We start from the raw sequence: 22,138 nt of genomic DNA on the forward strand, positions 1-22,138 counted from the left end.
TTAGGTCAAATTGGTCTTTGGATATAAAACTACAGAACCTTAAAGAGACAGAATCATGTATTTTCCAGGCACATGCTACCTTTTTACATCACAATTAAGTAACTATGTTAGCTTCAGCTGTTATAAAAATTATATATGTTTATCAAATATGACTTAAAATAAATTTCTCTCTAATATTTGGAAAGCAATAAATGTACAACAGATGACCATACTAATAAAGGATAAAAAAAATAAAATAAAAATAGTCAATATTAAGAGGATGAAATCCTATGAGAATCAAGTTAAAATAATACATGAATAAAATCAATCTTAGAGTCAAAATAATAGATGAATAAAGTCATAATATTGTAAAGTTTCAATAACATGCCTTCATTCTTGTAATTATTAAAATAGTATTTTCATGGTCGTATAAATGCAATGTTTTATGTAGGAATAAATTTTTCTTTAATGCTAAAAAAATTTACATTTAATTTTTCTTTATTTTTTTAAATTAAGTGATGGATGTCATACCTCTGGTAGTTTTACTACAGTAACTAATAATGGAGTAAATATGTGTTTTTTTAATGTTTCTACCTGTCATAAAATCCCAGATTCAGTCACTTTTTAAAAATAAACATCAGAAAACCAAACAAAGAATCCTTTTGAAATTGTTTGAATATTCACCAGTTTTATTTGAGCTTCTTTAGCAGGACAGTGCATTGCTCAACCTCAGGTTTTACGTCTCAAAGCAACAGCAGCACAGGTTTTCACATTGCCCTCTGCTTAAAGAACTGTAGCTGGTCTTAAGCAGCCCAGGCACCGTCAGAACCAACTCACCAAGCCATTCTCACTCACTTTTTCTCTTAAGAAATTACACAGCAAACACATTTCTGTCCTTTCTTCCTTTCATAAAATCTGCACAGAAACAAAACAAAATCATTTGTTCGCTTTTGTTGTCTCTCTCGGACACTTCTACAGTAGGATGTATAAATACAGAAGTATGTACAGCTTCTTAAAAATATATATACTCTGAAAATATTTACTTTTATTTAGGGGGTGCACCAATTTATCTGCGCCGATGTCTTTAATTTTGGGAGACCGGCCGATACTTACACATGAAGATGATCTTATACCTCAGCAAAGGCCTAAAATCCTGACCGTTTGTCACTACGTCACTTAATCATTCGGCGCCATGATGGACGTCGGAAATGAGGGAGGGGAGTGTTGAACAGAGTGACAGAAAATGTTTTTGCCAGTTTATTCATGATTTCTACTTGTTCGAGTCGAGCTAATTTGTCTGTGAACGTAACACAGCTGGTTGGGGCTCACAGACGGCGGTATTTACAACAGTTGTTAGCTTAGAAACCGACCCATTCCTCCTCCCTCCCGACGTGCTGATCGACTTTGCCTGAATTCACACCACATGATTTGTTACATTATGTCATAAAAAACGTTTCCCCTTACACCTGAGCAATTCAATTTCAATTTCAATTTTCAAAGATTTTTATTGGTTCTTTACATAAATCACCTTGTCCAATAGGACAATAGTCCAAAGTTTACATTGTCACAACATACCATTGTTAACTCAAAAAGGAACACACCAAGACAATACATACATAAAGATTTATAAAACAGAATAAGTTAAACCGATTAAAGGAAACAAAGGGGGAAAACAAGAAACGGAGGTTCGAGTTTGTGTTATTCAAGGTTGTTTCACTATTTTTAATAATTCAGTAGGCACTTCCCACTCGAAAATCTCCTCATCATTCTTTTCTCCTTGACTCCATTTAAAAATGTAATCTTTAACTGATGCACCCACCATCTTTATAACATTTGTTTCAATTATTTTGTATTTTCTGTAAATCAAAATGTTTCTTGTTTTCCAAATTGCCTCCTTGACACAATTAATTACAATCCACCACCTGATTTCATTTCTTTCCCAGTCCTCTTTAAATAACCCGTACGCTATATTTTCATAAGTTAAAATCACATTATGCAACTTGCTCAACCATGGCAGCATTAACGTCCAAACTCTTTTTGCAAAAGGACATGTCCAGAACAGATGTTTGATCGTCTCCTCGTCCCCACATCTAGCTCTAGGACATCTCGGCCTTTTGGTGCAATTTCTCTTGTATAAAAAGTCTCTTGTAGGTAAACATTTATTCACAATTTGCCAAGCCAAGTCTTTGTGGATGTTCAATAAGTTTTTATTATTCACATTTTTCCATGTTTTTATAACTTCCTCCTCGTTCAGTTTTTCTATTGGTGTCAATTTATTGTAGGATACCAATTTATTCTCTATTTCTTTCCTCTTAATTCTTTCCGGTGGGATTTCTTGTAGGCCACATCTCAGTGCTTGTATTACCGTCTGAAATATAGCAGGGTATCTATCTGCAAAGGGCTTATGCAAAATTATTCTTTTATTCCAATTTTTCAAAACTTTCCTCCCCAACCAGAATCTTGCGAATGGAGCCCATGACGGTTCTGGAGGTAAATTCAAGCACACGCTCAAGATTGGAGTGATGAACAACGCTTTAAATTTTATTCCTATATCTGGTACCTCTCTCCCCCCTTTTTCTAATTGTCTATACATAATTTCTCTTTTCAGTCTCTCCTGTCTGCTTCCCCAAAGGAAACTAAACATCATTTTTCTAATTGCCGTCATTGTTCTATGGGGCATCGGGAAAGTTGATGCAAGAAAGGCCAGAGTGGATATAATTTCTGCTTTTATTACTAATACTTTACCTATAAAAGATAATTCTCTGTCTCTCCATTGCATCAACTTCCCCTGGATTTTTTGTAATTTAAGTTTCCAATTCTCTGTTTTCATGTCTTTCCCTATTAGTATTCCTAACACCTTTATTGTATCCTTTTTTTCTATTAAACCCCAATTTTCTCTTATTTCCCTCCAATTTATATATAAAATCTCACTCTTTTGTTTGTTAACTTTCATTCCTGAAGCTTTTGTAAATTTCTCGCTTATCTTTAAACTCTCACATATAGAAGCATTATCTGCTAACAGAAGCGTTAGGTCGTCCATGTATATCATGTATATTTTATGTCTTTACCTTCGTTACCAGGTGGTGTTATTCCCTTGATCATTTTATTTTCCCTAATAGCGCATGCCAATGGTTCTATTGCTATTATAAATAACAGCGGGGACAGTGGGCAGCCCTGTCTCACTCCTGCTTTAATAGCCAAAGGGGGAGTTAAAGTCCCGTTCACTACTACTACACTACTACACTCATTATATAAGGTTTTTATCCATCTTTTAAATGTTTCTCCAAAATTAAAATGATCTAAAATTCTTTCTAAAAATGTATGGTTTACTCTGTCAAATGCTTTTTCTAAGTCAATCCCTAAAATAGCTGTAGAAAGTTGCCTTTCCTGACTATATAGGTAACCATCTCTAATCAAAGCCAAACTGTCAGTCATTTTCCGTCCTTTCACTCCACAAGTTTGCTCCTTCCCTATTATAGTGGTAATCACCGTCTGTAGCCGAAAGAATAAAACTTTCGCTATTATTTTTACATCTACACCTAGCAATGTCAATGGTCTCCAATTTTTCAGATCCGTTTTTTCCCCTTTTTTATATAACAATGAAATCATACCTTGATTCATTGAGTTGGGCAATTTTCCTTCACTTAGTGCTTCTCTGTAGACTTGTAGTAAGGGGGCTTTTAAGGATTCCCAAAATATTGTATAAAATTCCTTTGGCAGCCCGTCTAGTCCTGGGGTTTTATTATTTTTCATACTTATCAAGGCTTCCGTAATTTCATTAATTGTTATTTCTTGGTCTAGTCTACTTTTTTCCGTATGAGTTAATTTGTCAGTCAGCTTCCTTAACAATTCAACCATCTCGTCTTCTTGGGCCGCCTGGTACCTATATAGGTTCTTATAATAATCGTAAATTTCAGTTAAAATCTGCTGCTCTTCACATTTCTCTTCACCTTTTTCATTAATTAACTTATTTATTGTCGTTTTTGATCGAAATAGTTTTCTAAAAAAATATCTTGTGCATTTTTCATTCTCCTCAAAATGTTGTATTCTACTTCGTATCACCGCTCCTCTGCTTCTTTCATTCATTACTGTCATTAACTCTTTTTTTAGTCTCATTATTTCCTCATTTACTTGAAAACCCGCATGAAGTAGCTTGTAGTATCTTTGAAGTTTAGCTTCTTTTCTTTTTTGCCATTTTCTCTTTTCTTTTGCTAGTCTTCTTCCTTCTCGACAAAAAAATGTTTTTGTTCTATTTTTAATCTCTTCCCACCACTCACCTACTGAGTCATATAAAGGACACAAAGAAGTCCATTGATTAAATTTAACTTTATATTTTTCAACTACTTTTTTATTGTTTAATATACTTATGTTTAATTTCCATATTCCAAAATTAGATTTTTGGGTGCTGGGAATTTCTATGACACATGTAAGTTGGTGGTGGTCCGAGAAAGGGACTGGCTCAACTTTACATGACACAGGTGTAACTGTGCTAGATATTAAAATATAATCAATCCTTGAAAAAATTTTCCCGTTGGACCAGGTAAACCCTGCGTCCTCTGAATGTAAAGATCTATAGACGTCCGTAAGTTTACAATCCTTTATAAGGTTGTTTAACGCCTGTGAACTTAGGTCTACTCTATTTGTCAAACAGGCACTTGTATTTCCAATTCTTTTCTCCAAATTACAATTAAAGTCCCCACCTATAATTACGTGTCTCCCATTGCATATATAATATTGCAAAGTTTGCAATAGAAGTACTCTTTCTTGCATATCCGTTGAACCATATACATTAATTATTCTCATTTTACATCCATTTTTTTCCATATCTATTAACAATACTCTTCCGTCCATAATGATTTCCATCCATCCATCCATCCATTTTCTGTTCACCCTTGTCCCTAATGGGGTCGGGAGGGTTGCTGGTGCCTATCTCCAGCTACGTTCCAGGCGGGAGGCGGGGTACACCCTGGACAGGTCGCCAGTCTGTCGCAGGGCACCATAATGATTTCAACTTTTTCTATATTAATAGTTCTATTATTCAACAATACTGCTACTCCAGTCGCTCTGTTTAAATTATCCCCTGACCAAACGGACAATCCATATTGCCACCGCTTTTGAAATTTCATATAATTATCCCTAAAAGGTAAGGAACATTCTTGTAATAAAAAAAGGTCACCACCATTATTATGTAAGAAATCAAATACTGTCTGACATTTCACTGGGTCATTTAAGCCCCTCGTGTTTATTGTAGTTATGTATAACGAAACTATATTTACTTAAAGAAAAAAGGAATCTTATTCTCATATAAGGTAAAATAACCCAAAATAGAAAATTCCAAACAAAACACCAATCTCCATTAGTCTTTACCTTTTTTCTTCTTTTTCTTTTGTGTTCGCCAAGTCTCCTTCGGTTCTTCCTCTCGTTCCACGCTAGATATTTGGGTAATGTCTGAAAAAGTTACTAATCCTTTCTCATCTAAGAATGGAGTAGGGTTCTGTAGGATCGCCGGCCAATGTTCAAGTTCTGGTCCTCCTGACGAGTCAATTGAGGGTCCTTGAGGTCTTTTCCGTGAACTCGCTTGGTCCCCCATTCCTGGCTCGAAAAGTAGGTGCAGGTCGTCCAATGTCCCTTCGTCCTCCGGGAAAAGGGAGGCACTACCTTCCTCTGGAGTCTTGTCCTGTAGTTGTTCTTGTTGAGGAAGAAATAAATTACTCGTTGCTTGTTCCAACAATTCTCCGCATTCTCCAATTGTTATGACTCGAGTTGGTTTCTTCATCCCTTCTCCCTCCAACGATGGCGTCTCTATTAACGATCCTGGCTGTTGAAGTGTTTCCGTTGTAATTGGGATCAGCTGATCCCTTTCAGGCTCTTGTGTCACTCGAGGAGGGATCATGGGTGTGGTTCCTCCATTCTCTTTTCTTTGTTCCTCTGCGCTTTCCAGCTGTTTTTCTTCATCTGGTTCCGTATTTGTCTCCATTTGTAGTAACTGGTCTCCCAAGTCTGCTCTCCCACTTGTTTCTTGTGAAGCAAAAGTCTTGACTCTGTTAGCATATGACTTGGGGCAACTTTTGAAGGTATGCCCCCTCTCTCCACAAAGATTACAATTTACCGGTTCCTGGCAGTCTTTAGTTAAATGTCCCTCCGTTCCACAGTTTTTGCAATATGTAATCCGGCATTCCGCCGAAAGATGTTGCTGGGAACCGCGTCTACGGCAGGTCTTAGGCTGGCCCGGGTAGAAAACATGGCCTCTTATGGCTCCCAACTGGATCACAGGCGGTAGATGATAGGTCTCACCTGTTGCCAATTTTCTCTTCAATTGTACGAAGAAGCGTCTGCCGCCAGTCCTGACCCCATCCTCGTCCTTTAACTCGTATCCGTGTTTCACTGTACACCTTTGCTGTAGCCAAGTTCTAATGTCCTCCATTCGAACTTGTTCAGAGAACATGAGTACTGTGATTGACTTAGGCTCCGTTTGCGATAAAGAAGTCATTTCTATATTAGCTAATTGGGGTCTCGTCTCTTTCAATCTTCCAAACGATCCCAAGCATTTTTCAAAAAAGGTATTAGTGGTAAATATTACTTCAAAAATCCTTCTTCCCGGCATAGCAAAGATATAGTCCATCTGTGCTGGTGAAATTCCGAGTTCTTTTTGCAGGATAAGGCGACTAAACTGAAGTCTGTCCATTTCCATATCATTTCTTAGATCAAATCTCACTGCGTTCCTACGGGAACCAGACATGGCCAGGGATGAAGCCATTTTTCTCACGCATGGTATCTCCCCTGCCAGGTACACCTGAGCAGCCTTAAAAACGTACAACAGACGAGATGCTAACTAGATTTTCCCCCATACATGCTAGGCTACGTGACTGTGCGGTATTGCCTCCATGGTTACGGTTGAACGCGCACCTTCTCCATAAAACAATATTTGATATCTTTCTAATTATACATACAAAGTATATGAACGTTGATGTAATTACCTTGTAAAACGTAATTTGCAGCAGATTTGTTCTGCTGCAAATCAGCGGTTACACCGAGGGCTGACAATCATTAACAGCTGACAGTCGTTTCCTCGTTAAAAGTTATTTAATAAAATGACAAATTTAGTTTCTATCCTTGTCTGTTTGTGCAGCACCCTTTAAGATGAAATCAACTAAATAGGAGAGATATTAAGCTACCACATGTTTGTTATTTTGACTAGCTTTAAAGGAGCGCATTGGTTGTTTTGACGCCCATCATGGCGGAGCGAGTGGAGCGCTGAACAGCGTGACGTCACGTGCAAAGGGTCAACAGTTGGCGACATTTCAGACAAAAAAATAAAAAGCCAGGTATCGGCCAAAATTAGAATCGGCAGGTCTGGCTTTTTAAAGAGACTGCAATCTGTGCACCCCTACTTTTAGTCTTGTATAATGTTAACGGGAAATGATCTTGAAACTAACCACACCATCCAACCTGCAGCTAATTCAGAGTGTTTTATTCTGATAAGAGCTAGATCCAGAGATTGGTTATTGGTTGGTTACTGAAGGATGTGTTGGGAATCCCTTCCAAATTTATTTCCACTCCACCTTCCTTCCTCTTGTCTCGTTTTGTTTCGATCACCGGTCCAGCCAGCATATCGAAGGGTAGCGCTCGTTCAGTGTCTTGCGCAGCTGAGTGCTTTGCGTCTTATCCCTGGTTTCCACCACGCACTCCACCTGTCAACACAACAAACACGCACGCTTCAGAGCTATGGGGTCGCCTGCTAATCAGCCCAGACCTTTCACCTTTTGACACAGCCAGTTGGCAAACAACGCAACAATTAGTCCGGGCCGAAGAAGCAACAATGACGAGGCCAGAGATTAAGAGACTTTTCAGCTTGTTTCTAATCAGAATTAGGGAGATTAGAAACCGAGTCCAGGAAAAAGTGTTATGTGTGGCCTGAGGATTTGAACATGGCTAGATCCTGGGAAATTAGTGAATTTGGTAAAACTTTATTTCAGGGGTGTCCAAAGTGTGGCCCGCAGGCCATTTGTGCCCTTAAAGTTATTTTGTGTGCAATTCAAAACAGCAGTTGGAAAACTAATACAAATTTGGCCAATAGATGCAGACAGAGTTTTAAAATGATCAGTAACATAATTTTCTTACGAATTATTTATCTTTTCGAAATGAATTCTCTTAATGGAAACAAACCAATTTAAAAAAAGAACAACTCACATTTTTCGCCAAAAAAGTTTTTGCGATAGCATCAGGTGGTTTTTCTGCTGTATCAAAATTTGTTTATTTCACAAAACTGCAATGGAAACACTTTTTTCACATCACACGAGTCACATGACCAACAACCGGACGTTACTACTGGCAAGAACCATGAAGAAGACGAGGACAGGAAGTGGTATATACATATTGACTTATCACATGAACAGAAATATTCACAAGATTTTTATTTATTTATTTATTTATTTTTTTCTCCGAAGAGTTTTTGCGGCACTAGTGGCTTGTATTTTTTCTACAGTAGGCAGACAGGAAGGAGGGTGGAAGACATGCGGCAAAGGTCGTCAGGACCGGGAGTCAAACCCGCAAAGTCCGCGTCGAGGACTAAGGCCTCCAAACGTGGGGAGTGCTAACCCCCTGCGCCACCACAGCACGCACCGATATTCACAAGATTTTAATTGCATTTCTTATTTAATCAAAACACCTCAATTGCCAAATTGAGTGTTTTTTTGCCAATAGAGGAATATTGATAAAGTTTTACGCATATTTATAATGGAAACAGTAAAAACACATTTATCCAGAGACTTTTCCTGAAAAGCAACATTTGCTGCACTCAAATCAGCTTTTATTTATTTTTTATTAAACTTTGGTAAATCTAGCAAGCGTTTTTAAAGAAAGTGATTTAAATTCTATCCTTATTACTGAAAATAAAGTTATTAAATGTATTGTTGTCAAATAATAATGTTTAAACCGCCCAAAACTATCCACATTTGTTGTTCTTTTTACTATTTTCTCCACTGTTTGTTCAATTTAAGTACTAATAAAAAGTAATTTAAATGTCACAGACACTGTGAGCAGTTCAATGATAGAAATCACACTTCACATTACAAATGGGAATGTTTTTCTAGAAATGTATTTCTGTTTGCTGTGAAAGTCATACAGTTACCTAAAAAAGAACTAATAAGAAGTTTTTGTTATCATATTAGCACCACAAAATACTGTGATAAAACTTGAAGTCTGTATCGCCAACCTCTACAAATTGGTGAAAAAATCAAATTTGTTAAGATTGTTTGGTTTTATGGTTTGTAAAATAATGGATGAATGTTTCCTCATTATTCGCAACTCAATTCTGAAATACTTGGGAAATTAAATGGAGTTGTAGATGCTGATGGATCCCCTGTAGTGATCAGTGTTAAAGTTATGCCTTTGCAATAACTAATAATTCAATTAATTACATTAATTAAAACAAGCTCAATCATTTCCATTTGCAGGATTTTTTGTTTTTCTCTTTTTTTTTTTTTTTTTTCTTTTTTTTTTACCAAAAACTGGATGATAAAAGTCTTCAGTCTGGTGCTTTGGTCTCAACTATCCTCTTTTTTAAGGACTTCATAATTAATTTGATTTGTTGTTTTGGTTTTGTTTATTTATTTTGGATATTTAAAACATCCTGGTGTTAAATGTTTGTTAGAATTTGAGGTTTGTTGATCTTTGAGAGTGTGTCCTCAACTATTATATTACTTGAAAATGGTTTTCTAAACAACAATATTATTGTTTATCGCAATGACTTCAATTTATCATCTAGCAAAATTTGCCCTATCTGCAGTATCTCTGAAGAAACTTCTGACTGAAGAATCTATGACTAATGAAATCATGAAAAAGGACAGAAAAGGACAAATCACCCGCCTACCTTTGCTTTGAAGACGTCTGACTTGTCACTGTGTCTGCGATGGCAGACATCCACCAGTCTGGGAGGAGAACGAAAACACGCAGAGTTAAAGAAAGCGTCTGGCACCAAAATGGGAACAGATTAAGTCTGAACCTGTCTTTACCTGACGTCCTCTCTGGACAGGACGTCCAGCAGTTTGGCCATGTCTCCTGGCCATTCTCCCAGCTGCACAGAGAATTTACTGACCCGGTCGTCCAGCACCAGAGCCCGGTCCACGCACTGCCTCACCAGGTCCGGCTCCATGTTGGCGCTGCTCACCACAACAACCACCCTGCAGCAGAAACGGTTAGCATGAGCCAAAATGGTGGCCAGTGATGTCTATACATGAGCAGAGTACACAAAAACTGTACTCAAGTGGCAGTAGCTCTACTTCAACATATTTTTACTCTAGAAGTAAAAAGTCGCAAGAAATTACTCAAGTAAGAGTAAAAAGTATTTGGTAGAAAGTCTACTCAAGTACTGAGTAACCGATCGAACTATCAATGATTTAATATTTAAAAATTACATCATCAGACAGAACAAAATATACAGTTAAGTGGAAATTTTGGTATTTTAATTTATTGTCATAAATTAAATGGCAGTAATTTATATAAATAACAAAAGAATAATAAAAATCAGGCAAAAGAAAATTTTCCAAATCAGTTTCTCTCAACAAAAAACTTTAACAGAAACTGCAGCTGTGTGTGTGTCTGGTGAATTTTTGGTTAAAACGTGTTTATTTTTCATTCAGTGGATAGAAAATCCAGAAATTTTACTCAAGTAAGAGTAGAAATACGTCATAATAAAATTACTGAAGTAAAAGTAAAAAGGACAAATACTCCTAAAAGTAAATATATGAAGAAAAAAAGTTACTTAAGTAAATGTAACTAGTTACTACCCAGCTGTGATAATGTCAACCCCCCAGGGTGGCAACTGGGTTAGACCTCAGAGTTTAGACTGAAACCAGCTGCTGAACTACGACAACTTTAAAATATCTGACCCACTTTTTCCCTCTTAGTTCTGGAAGCTGCCCTGCCAATATGGCAGCCAGTCCCATGGCTCCCACTGTGTCCACTGTGGAGTGCTCCACCTCCTGAAATCGCAGCATCGCCACCAGAGAGTCTTCCTCACTGACAACAAAACAGAAATCAAAATTCACACACTCAATTCACTAAGGATTAAAGATCACACTGGTGAGATTATTCTGGAGATACAACGTTGTTCGTCTCACTTCTGCAATAATAAGAGGGTTTTTTTGGTATCATGGTGTGGATTTGTTGTGGAGTTGCAGTACCTGACAGGAATAACTTTGTTTATCAGTTTCTTGGACAGATGGAAGGTATTTGCACCAAGCGAACCCTCGTTAAAATCTGAAAAGAGAAATAAAACCATAAAAACTAGCAAGAAAAGACATTTATTTATTGTGTTCTACCAACATGTGAACAGAAAGTTAACCGATTTCATCATTATCAGCGTGACTACCTGCATAGATAACGGTTTAGGGTACAGCTTGTAAAGTTACACTGTCACAAATTATCAGAAATATTTTACTATTTAGACAATAATAAAAATTTCTTTTTCAAAGTCATTATTTTCACCATAAAATTTATAAATATCTAAATTTTAAACTAAATATTTAACTCAGAGGTAAATATTTAGCCAATATGCAAATTTACTTGAAGCTTGAAGCTAAATAATTAGATTGGTAATTAATGTTTTGTTTGGAGGTAAATATGTAACTTGCCATCTTAATATTTTGTTTAATGCCAAATATTAAGTTTTAGTGCCTGAAATATTTTGTTTAAAGTTAAATATTTATCTTGCTAACTAAATATTTACTTTGGAACTAAACATTCAGTTTGAAACTAAATATTTATTGTGCTAACTAAATATATAATTTTGAGCGAAATATTTAATTTGGTAACTAAATATTTATTTTACTGCTAACTATTTAGCAGTAAAATAAATATTTAGTTGTAAATAAACGAATAAACGACATGGTGAATTGTGACTTTGGAAAATGAACCCATTTTTTCTCTCATGACAGGCTAAAAAACCCAAATTAATACTGTTAGTTTTTGAATGTGTAACTTTATAAACGGCACTTCAAAGTTTGACGGGTTTTGCATCAAAGCACATCAGCAAAGAACCATTTGCTCCTCACCTCCATACAGCTTCTTATTCGGGTTGTTGTGCAGGTTTTTGATCGGGCCGTCTGTTTTCAGAGATTGTAGCAGCAGAGGGAAACCTTCTGGTTCAACTCCCTGTTAAAGAAAGTTCAACTTTTAATATTTAAATGTACATAAGTATTTAAAGATAATGATATCTAGTGTGGTTAGAAAACAATACTTTCTAATTCATATCAACCCAGAATCTTCTGGGGATGTGTTTGATTTAATAAGTGGTTTTCACATTAATGTTCCCATTGAAGGCACTGTGAAAGCTTTCCTATTTACAATAGGAAATTGAGTTTTCTTTTCTATTTTAGAGCTTTGCATTGTGAATAACTGGCTACTTTTTCTAAAAGTTAGTTTTTTTATTTTGTTTATGTTCACAGAAAGTGACATGTAAAAGTTACTGAAGGTAAAGTTTCACTTGTGCGAAAATAAACTGTATTTTTTATCAAAGAAACCTGCAAAAGTTAAATCTGGAAACAAATTTTCATGCTCTGGAAAGCAAACTGTACACTGCAAAAACACAAAATCTTACCTTATTTTTGTCTAGTTTCTAGTGCAAATATCTCATTACACTTAAAATAGGACAAAACTAACTTGAAAGTAATGTTTTAGCAAGATATATGAGCTTGTTTTAAGTCAATAATTTTGATGAAAAAGTTCTAGTTCCACTTGCAGATTATTTCACTTATAACAAGGAAAAATGTCTTGTTACAATTGAAATAATCTTCCAGTTTAATTAATCAATACTCAATAATTACTGACTTAAAACAAGCTCCTATATCTTACTGAAATGTTACTGTCCCATTTCAAGTACACTGAGATATTTGCACTAAAAACTAAACAAAAATACTTATTAATATTTTGGTTTGATAAAGTAAACTGTACAGGAAAAGTGCAAAATATCCTTTTTAAATTTGGCATATGTGATGAAAAACATCCATTTTGCTAATTATGTTGTTTGTTAATTATTTTGTTGACAAAATTCACTACCTTCTTTGCTTGATTTTATTTTATTTCTGGCCCACAAATATGTTTGACTTGACAATTTTGGCCCATGTGACCAAAAGTTTGGACGTCCCTGATCTGGAAAGTAACCCGCAGCTTCTAGAAAATGTTTGTCACATTATGAACTATTGATAACGTCTCCATGTAACATAAATCAGTGCGTAATCAGCACAAGAAAAACCTTTATTATCATCATTTAGTACCGTTTATGTGTACTTACTATGACGAGAATCTGCGAGTTGAGGTATTTGAGGGCTGCGGCGGTGCTGGCCAGAAGTCCATACTGTCCCGCTGCAGGAATAACCACTGCATCCACTTTGGGAATCTGGTCAAAGATCTCCATGCCCACAGTTCCCAGTCCTGCTAGGTACGCTGCACTCTCATCTCTGGAAACAAGAAAAGGCTTAGATGTGCTCATAAGGCTGCAACTAGCGATTATATTAGTAATCAATTATTCTGATGATTAAGCCAGAAATCGGACTTCAGAATATTGGCACATTCTGCATATTTTTCATTTAAACACTAAAGTTATTTTGTTCAATATTATAAATACACATAAACAAATAATTACATTTTGTTCTAAAATAAGAAACATTTATTTTATTGCCTATAGCATGGCATTCTTTTTATTTGTAGCAAAGGATGTAGAAAGTTCAGCCATTTCTGCCTAACTTAACATTATTACAGTTTAGGATTTATTTGTTGATGTTTATTCAACAAATAAAAATATTCTATTTTTAGAATATTTGAACAGCAAAAGTTGCTTAATATGAGATTATTTATTTTTATTACAGAGTTGGAACCAATTGAAGCTAAAGCTGCCACTTGAGGAGTTCTTGGTAAAACATGTTTAAAGATAAAGTTTTTAAAAAAAATCTTAAATACAAAATGCATATATTTTTTGCACATTTTTAACCTATTTATTGTTCTAAGTGTATTGTTCTTTTACAAAGTGGCATTTTTTAGACCATATCCTCCAGTTAATGATTAATCTATTACTATTTTTGATGTGCATTGATGATTTTGATTATATTTCACAAAATGTAATGTTTAATGTTTGTTTCATAATTATCATATTTTTATGATGTAAAGCACTTTGAACTGCCTTGCTGCTGAAATGTGCTGTTATACAAAGAAACTAGAATTTAATTAATTTAGTTAATGATTGTTTCAGTAATCGATTAATCACTGTTAATCACAATTAATTCGATGAATCGTCCATCCATCCATCCATCCATCCATCCATCCATCCATCTTCTTCCGCTTATCCGAGGTCGGGTCGTGGGGGTAGCAGCTTCAGAAGGGAGGCCCAGACTTCCCTCTCCCCAGCCACTTCTTCTAGCTCCTCCGGGGGAATCCCGAGGCGTTCCCAGGCCAGCCGAGAGACATAGTCCCTCCAGCGTGTCCTGGGTCTTCCTCGGGGCCTCCTCCCGGTGGGACGTGCCCGGAACACCTCACCAGGGAGGCGTCCAGGAGGCATCCTGACCAGATGCCCAAGCCACCTCAACTGGCTCCTCTCGATGTGAAGGAGCAGCGGCTCTACTCTGAGTCCCTCCCGGATGACTGAGCTTCTCACCCTATCTCTAAGGGAGAGCCCAGCCACCCTACGGAGAAAACCCATTTCGGCCGCTTGTATCCGCGATCTCGTTCTTTCGGTCATGACCCAAAGCTCATGACCATAGATGAGGGTGGAAACGTAGATCGACCGGTAAATCGAGAGCTTCGCTTTTTGGCTCAGCTCTCTCTTCACCACGACGGACCGGTACAGCGCCCGCTTGACAGCAGACGCTGCGCCAATCCGCCTGTCGATCTCCCGCTCCCTTCTTCCCCCATTCGTGAACAAGATCCCGAGATACTTAAACTCCTCCACTTGGGGCAGGACACCCCCCCTGACCCGGAGAAGGCACTCTACCCTTTTCCGGCTCAAGACCATGGCCTCGGATTTGGAGGCACTGATCCCCATCCCGGCCGCTTCACACTCGGCTGCGAACCGCTCCAGCGAGAGCTGCAGATCACGATCTGATGAAGCCAAAAGGACCATATCGTCTGCGAAAAGCAGAGATGAGATCCTAAGGCCACCAAATCGGATCCGCCTTCTCCAAGTCCACAAAACACATGTAGACTGGTTGGGCGAACTCCCATGCACCCTCCAGGACCCTGCCGATGAATCGTTTCAGCCCTAATATCTGAATAGATCAAAACAGCCACACAGCATGGTGCTGCCATCACCATGCTGTGCAGTTTGTTACACTGTTTACTCCATTTAACAATTAATCGATTACTAAATTAGTTGACCATTATTTCAGTCATCGATTAATCTGATTAATTGTTTCAGTCTCGTCCTCATGCTTTACCAGCATATCTGATATCTGACATTACAAGTCTTAAAATGAGACTGACTCTTCCAGGTAGAGGTATCCGTTCTCTTTGGCCAGATGGCGGGCGTGGTTCTGGGAGTCGTGGCTGGTGCCGCCGTACGAGATGACCATGGCGCCGTAGTCTCTGTAGGTACGCAGGCGTGGAGAAGAGCAGCTTGATGGCATGATGGCAAACACCGGTATCTTCAGCTCGGCCGCATGGTGAGCCACGGCCATGGAGAAGTTACAGTCGGTGGCCACGATCACACCTTTCCTCTGCTGCTCCTGGGAGGAGACAAACTCACGGTTATCATCGTCACCCTGATTCACAAATGATCAGAACAGAAAGAGGTCTTGTATTTACCTGTGTGAGGGAGGTGAGCAGGTACAGCACTCCTCTCTCCTTCACAGAGCCGGTGTAGTGAAGATGCTCCTTCTTCAGGAAGATCTCCATCCCGTACTGCTTGGACAGTCTGGAATACTGCGCATAAACAAGCAGCATCATCTGTTAAATGCTCACTGGCTGCTGTTTTCTGTTCAAACTAGATATGAAAGGGGACCTATTATGGAAAATTCACATCTTTCTTCTTCCATTTGCTTCTAAAATAAAGACCAAGCATAAAAACAAAAAAGACACAGAGACATTTTTGGGCAAAAACTTCATGTTTTTTGGCGTCTGGAAAATAAGCCACTTTAAAAACCTTCCAAATGTAACGTCACAAATTAGCACCTGTTACCTAGCAACCCCAGCAGAGTTCCATACGTTACCTAGCAACCCAGCCAGCTGGTTTTACTGCGGTACAATGGCTGCAGGAAAAGACAAATGTTTTGTTCTTGACTTACCATCCACAAACAACTTGCTTACATCATAGTGGATGAACCTTGACCCACTCTTCAGTCCAACAATGTAATTCATTGCAAGTTGCTCAATTCTCATATCCCTATTCTGCTCTGTCTCAAATTTCTCCCATTGACATGGATTTCTCTGGCAGAATGTCAACTGAATTAGCTGCCTAAAAGCTAAATACACAACACTCTCTGCTTCCCTCTTAAATTCACACAACCAGCATACCGTGCAAGGTGTCTTCTGTATCGCTGACTGGATCGTGAAGGCTGCCGCGCTGATGTCCTCAAATCGTAGGAACTGAGCCGGAGGTTTGGGGATGATCCTGAACTCACTCACTCTTCTGGTTTTGGGGGGATCCATGAGCTTCATCTCAGGGGTTCCAGCCACGCTGGTTTGGTGGTACTTGACATCTCCATTGAGAAGTTCCTCCTCACCAAAGTCCTTGAGACGCTCCGGTTCAATGAGAGTCGGCCGGCGGCCCACGGCGCCATTACAGACGGGTTTGTAGGAGCCTCCTGGTAGACTGGGGCCAAGACGCAGTTCCTCCCTGAAATTATACACAAATGAAGGATAGAGAATAACTTTCAGGTGCTAATGTCCTTGTCTGAAGATACAAACCCATTGGAACCTCTACTGGAGATCTGTAACCAAAGGCTTGACAAATCTAAATATCTTAAGATTGTTCAAAGACCATCTCCAGACCTCTGGTTTGGTCAAACGTTTTGGTTCCTTAGCCTTCTGAAAGACCAAATTTCAACCAATTTCAACTTAGTAATAGGTGGTATCAGGGTTGGGCAATAAATTAATTTGATCATTTAATTGATTTTTTTTTATTCTTTAGATTTCATTTTTGGAAAATATGGATAATTTTCCACTAATGCACTCCTTGGGTATCCATAGTTCAGAGTGATGTCAGCACACCCACGGCGGCCATTTTGTTTCACAAGCGTTTTTTACAGCATCTATTTCTTGGACTTTGAATTCACGTCAATTCTATGACTGAACTAAGCTATAAATATTTTTTTCAGTTATGAGAATAACAAGAATACAATCATAGTAATAGTATAATCGTTATATGACAACAAAGTCAAAATAAAACGAGAATAAAGTTTTAATATAATAAAGTTGTAGTATTAGAGGAATGTAGAAGTAATTTTATAAAAACCCCCAACACAAAAAATAACAGAAAATTAATTATTCAAGTTTTTTTTTCCTTAAAGCAAATTTTTTCTCATATTTTTAAGATATTCTTCTGGTAAAATTACATCTTTGTTCTGCTAATAAGATGATTTTTCTCTGAGAATTAAAGCTTGCAACTTTTTTAGAATAGAAACCAAGAGGGGGGAAAAAAATTGATTAAAGATATTTAATTGCCGTGCCGCTTCCTGTTGTGTTTTTTGTCTTTTCTGCCTGTAGTAACATCCGTTTATTGATCACATGACTCGTGTGATGCAATTTTGTGAGTAATTTTGATGCAACGAGACAAAACCACCTCATCCTAGCTTAAATCTAGGATGATTTAAGCTAGGATTTAATCATCCTTTATCTGAAAACGTTACGAGACGTTTCCCTTACATTTCATCTCTAAACTGACAACATCCAAGATGGCCACATATTTACTTCTGTTTGATGCTTGTACCTTCTTAATAAAGCACTTTTATCACAATAAACACTTTTAAAATGACAGTTTCTGGTATTTCCAGGGTTATAAGAAACATAACTGACCTCAGTAAAAGTGTAGACAGAATAATAAATCCTTCAAGTCTGAACTGAACTGATTCAACCTTCACATCTATCCAGCTTTAAGTGGCTGTGACTGATTACATCAATAAGTCTACTTATGATTTATTGGTTAGTTCGGTTGCTCTTTTAAGGGATTTGTAAATTAAGTGGCAATTTAGAGCAGAAGGGAAGATAGTTTGATTTATAACAGCTTGGTAAATGGACACAATTAATCTGAATTGCTTAATTTTGCTCCATATATACTCTCATTTATCAAAAGACACCAAACAAACCTGGTATTTACTTTTTTTTAATGCATACTCTGAAGCGTAATTTATAGAGCAGGCCTTCTGCAACATAAAGGATTACCCATAATGCATTAAGTAATGTGTTTAGGCACTAAAACAAATCAAAATGGATTTAGCGGATGTGGTTTTATTTTGCAAGATGGCCACCAGGTGGAGCTGCTCTCTCGGATAAATCTCGCTCTGCAGACAAACACCCTGCTCTATTTCTTTCACCGTGATCTATTATAAGCAGCACATTCACCTTTCACCTGGTCTCACGAATCCATTACACTCTCTGCCCCATTTCATCCGTTATATTTAGTCCACTGAAAACTGAGTGCCCTCATAATATTGAATGAGAATAAGAGAAAAGTCCAAAGCTGCACCTGCGTTAGATGAGCTTTGAATCAAGGGCAGCGTTCAATAATAGTAATTAAAAAAAGCATCAAAGGAAGGAAAAGAAAAGCATGGCAACCTTGAAGAACCTCTTCAAAGGAGAAGTAGAGGGGATGAAGTGGTAAGCAGGAGCTTATTCTGCTTCAAATGGTCCAAAAAATAACGACTGAGGATGAAAGCGGGTCAAGGAGGCATTTAACCCAGCAGGCTTTTATCATTTTAACAGGTCTTCCTCAAAGAGTTCATTTGGATGAATGACGAAGCTTTTTCTGGAGACCTTGACTGCTGACGGTGCTTTATTTAATGTTCAGTATTCTTTGGTCTAGTTTCTCATGCTAATATCTTAGTTCACTTGAAAAAAGACAAAACTAACTTAAAAGTCATGTTTAGATAGATACAGACATTTGTTTTAAGTAAATAATTTTTTAAAACAATTTAATTTTGATGAAAAAGAACTAGTTCATTGGCAGATTATTTAACTTATAAGAAGATATTTTTTCCATGTTATAAGTTAATTTATCTGCCCAGTATTTTTTTAAATCAATATTAAGGAATTATTTACTTAAAACAAGCCTCCATATCTTGCTGAATAGTAACTTTAAGTTAGTTTTGTCTTATTTAAAGTGTAATAAGATATTTACTCTAGAAATAAGTAAGACTTTGTGTTTTTGAAGTGTACCAAGCAGTTTTTGGTCTAGTTTTTTATGTAAATGTCTTTTACACTTGGAATAAGACAACACTATCTTACAAATAACTTTTCAGCAAGATAAAGGAGCTTGCTTTAAGTCAATGATACCTTAATATTTCACTTATAAAATGGGGAAAATGCCATAATCTACCAGTAGAACTAGAACTTCTTCATAAATGCTATGAAATTTACTTAAAACAAGCTCCTATATCTTGCTGAAAAGTTACTTTATCTCTGATTTCAAGTGTAGTAAGATATTTACACTGAAAACTAGACAAAAATACTTGGTCAGATTTTGTGTTTTTGCAGTGTGGAGGTTTGGCATCAATTGAATTTCTTGACTGGTTGGCTTTAGCCTGCATGAGTGCAGAACTAAAAGTATAACCAAATGACTCTTAGGAGGCTCTTCTTCCGTTTTTGTCTGCCTTTCGTAGTTTTTGCCAGTAGTAACATCCGGTTATTGATCACGTGACTAGTTTGACGGAAAAAATGTTTCTGTATGGCTAACAAACCACTTTGTCTTAGCAAAAACGTTTCAAACGTGAACTTTTTCGAAATTGGCATGTTTCTATTACACAAATTTATTGTCATACTTTTAATTTCATGGCCAATAAAAACGCAGCTACAAAGATTTGCACGCATTTGTGATAGAAATGCAGCTAATACTGCAGTTGGAGCAGGTCAGGGGTCTGGGTCTCTACTGGTTGCTACGTCCCACCTCGCCCAGAACGGGTCATTCTCCTCGCTGTCTTTAATTGCAGGCCTCGATGAAAACAAACGCTCCAGTCGCTCGCTCAGGTAGCCGGAGTAGAATAACTGGGCCGCAAAGTTCATCCTGACCGAGGAAACTCCGAGCGCTGGAAACCGAATCCCCCTCCTGCTTGGGCTGCTGCGTGTCCGAGGGATAACAGGACACTGACTGGAGCTTCTGCCCAACCCGAGCTGCCTGCCCCGGAGGTATTTAAGACCGGATTACCTGCAGACACATGGCGGCTGTGGAGAGCTGTGGCTCTATTCCTGGGCGCGGATTACTTCCCCTTTCTGTGACGCGATGCTAATCAGACGGTCTAAGGAGATAGATGGAGAATTAGAGTTTATCTGCAGGCAGGTGAACTGGAAGCTACACCACACACAAGAAACAACCATGGAGTGAGAATGAAAAGTGAAAATGAAAAAGATTTTAGGGGGAAAACCTTTTTCTTGGCTTTCTGCATCGAAGGGAAAGAGCTAATATCAGTTTGGGAAACTTTAACAAAGAGTTTAGTTTATTTGGTGGATTTCAGGAGATGTACACTGCAAAACCACAAAATTTTACTAAGTATTTTTGGTCTAGTTTCTAGTGTAAATATCTTGGAATATTTGAAATAATGCAAAATTAACTTAGAAGTAACTTTTCAGAAATATACAGGAGCTTTTTTTATGTAAATATTTTTTTAATGTAGAACAAAATGTCTTGTTATAAGTGAAGTAATCTGCCAGTGGAAATAATACTTTTTCATTAACTCCTATAGTTTTGCTGAAAAGTTACTTGCAAGTTAATTTGTCTTATTTCTAGTGTAGTAAGATATTTGCAGTAGAAATTGGACCAAAAATACTTTGTAAAATTTTGTGTTTTTGCAGTGTAAAACATAGGGAAAATGTCTTGTTCTAAGTTAAATAATCTACCAGAGGAACTAGTATTATTTCATGAATTATAATGAGTTATTTGCATCCACCAACCTGGTATTTATTGCTGAAAAGTTACTTGCAAGTAAGTTTTTTATTCAAGTCTATTTGTACTAGAAACTAGACCAAAATTAGTTGGTAAGAGTTTGTGTTTTTGCAGTGTAACCAGGACAGAATAAAATAGATGAAACTGGCTCTAGCTAAGTCACAGCAGGCAGTTCAGATCCTGTTTAACTCTGATCAGGTGTCCAATGTGATCCTCAAATCTGTATTTAGCAGCAACTGTAGATGCCAAGAATTACTGGAAAGAGCTCCTGAAGGTAACATGAGTGTTCCCAAAATGTAGGATGGCACAAATAAACTAAAATAAAAACAATCTGGCTGAGGCGTCTTGTTGGCTCACTAAGTTTCTGAACTCAGTGCGTCAGCATCGAGGCAAACTTTTAACTATTTACAGCTAGAATTTTTCCTTTTTCATCATAGGTTTTGGTTCTCCTCCTAACGATGTTAGAAAAACATACAAAATGCATTCTTGGGCATCTCTTATGCTTTATTTTAAAGAAGTTAAGTTATCTGTTATCTCAAATAATCTGCTAGTGGAACTAGTACTTTTTCATTTTTAGCAGTGAAACTCAAAATGATGAGTTAATCACAGTAACTACACTTTATAGCATATTTAGTCACTACAAACTCCACAGAAAACAAAGTACCAAATTTTAAGGTTTTTTTTTGGATTTTTCAGGTGAGACCAAATGAGGATAGATAAAACTCCAGTCAGGATTACAGCATCCATATATTTTTGATCACTTCACAGCACTTACACTGTAAAACTGTATTATAATCACTTCAAAATCAGAGGAAGTTTGTAACATTCACAGATAGTTAATAAAAAATGCTTAAACCACCGACTAAAAGCAGCAACAATCCCTAAACAGTAAACAGACATGGATTTAAAATCTTGAGCTTTAGCGGCTTATAAACTGATATTACTGAACTATAAATATATTTAGCTCATAGCTAACTAAATATTTAGCTTGCTTTGGGGCTTGCTCATTAGACATTTATGGCGCTAAAATATTTAGCTAAATATTTAGTGTGGAGCTAAATATTCAGTTCATAAGCTAAA

General features: G+C 37.2%; 1 protein-coding gene across 1 annotated transcript; it reads right to left on the minus strand.

The window, feature by feature from the left end:
- Positions 1–639: 639 nt before the first annotated feature.
- Positions 640–20,210, minus strand: LOC114137659 (L-threonine ammonia-lyase). The gene is made up of 12 exons (XM_028006415.1): positions 20,066–20,210; positions 16,480–16,801; positions 15,772–15,888; positions 15,451–15,692; positions 13,271–13,436; positions 12,033–12,132; positions 11,163–11,238; positions 10,873–10,998; positions 9,993–10,160; positions 9,851–9,908; positions 6,773–7,670; positions 640–1,445 (listed from the first exon to the last, which is right to left on the minus strand). The coding sequence occupies exons 1-11, from the start codon at positions 20,179–20,181 to the stop codon at positions 7,572–7,574; spliced, it is 1,590 nt and encodes a 529-aa protein (XP_027862216.1). The 5' UTR covers positions 20,182–20,210; the 3' UTR covers positions 640–1,445; positions 6,773–7,571.
- Positions 20,211–22,138: the final 1,928 nt, after the last annotated feature.

This window comes from Xiphophorus couchianus, chromosome 22, assembly GCF_001444195.1.
Source record: "Xiphophorus couchianus chromosome 22, X_couchianus-1.0, whole genome shotgun sequence".
Lineage (NCBI taxonomy): Eukaryota > Metazoa > Chordata > Actinopteri > Cyprinodontiformes > Poeciliidae > Xiphophorus > Xiphophorus couchianus.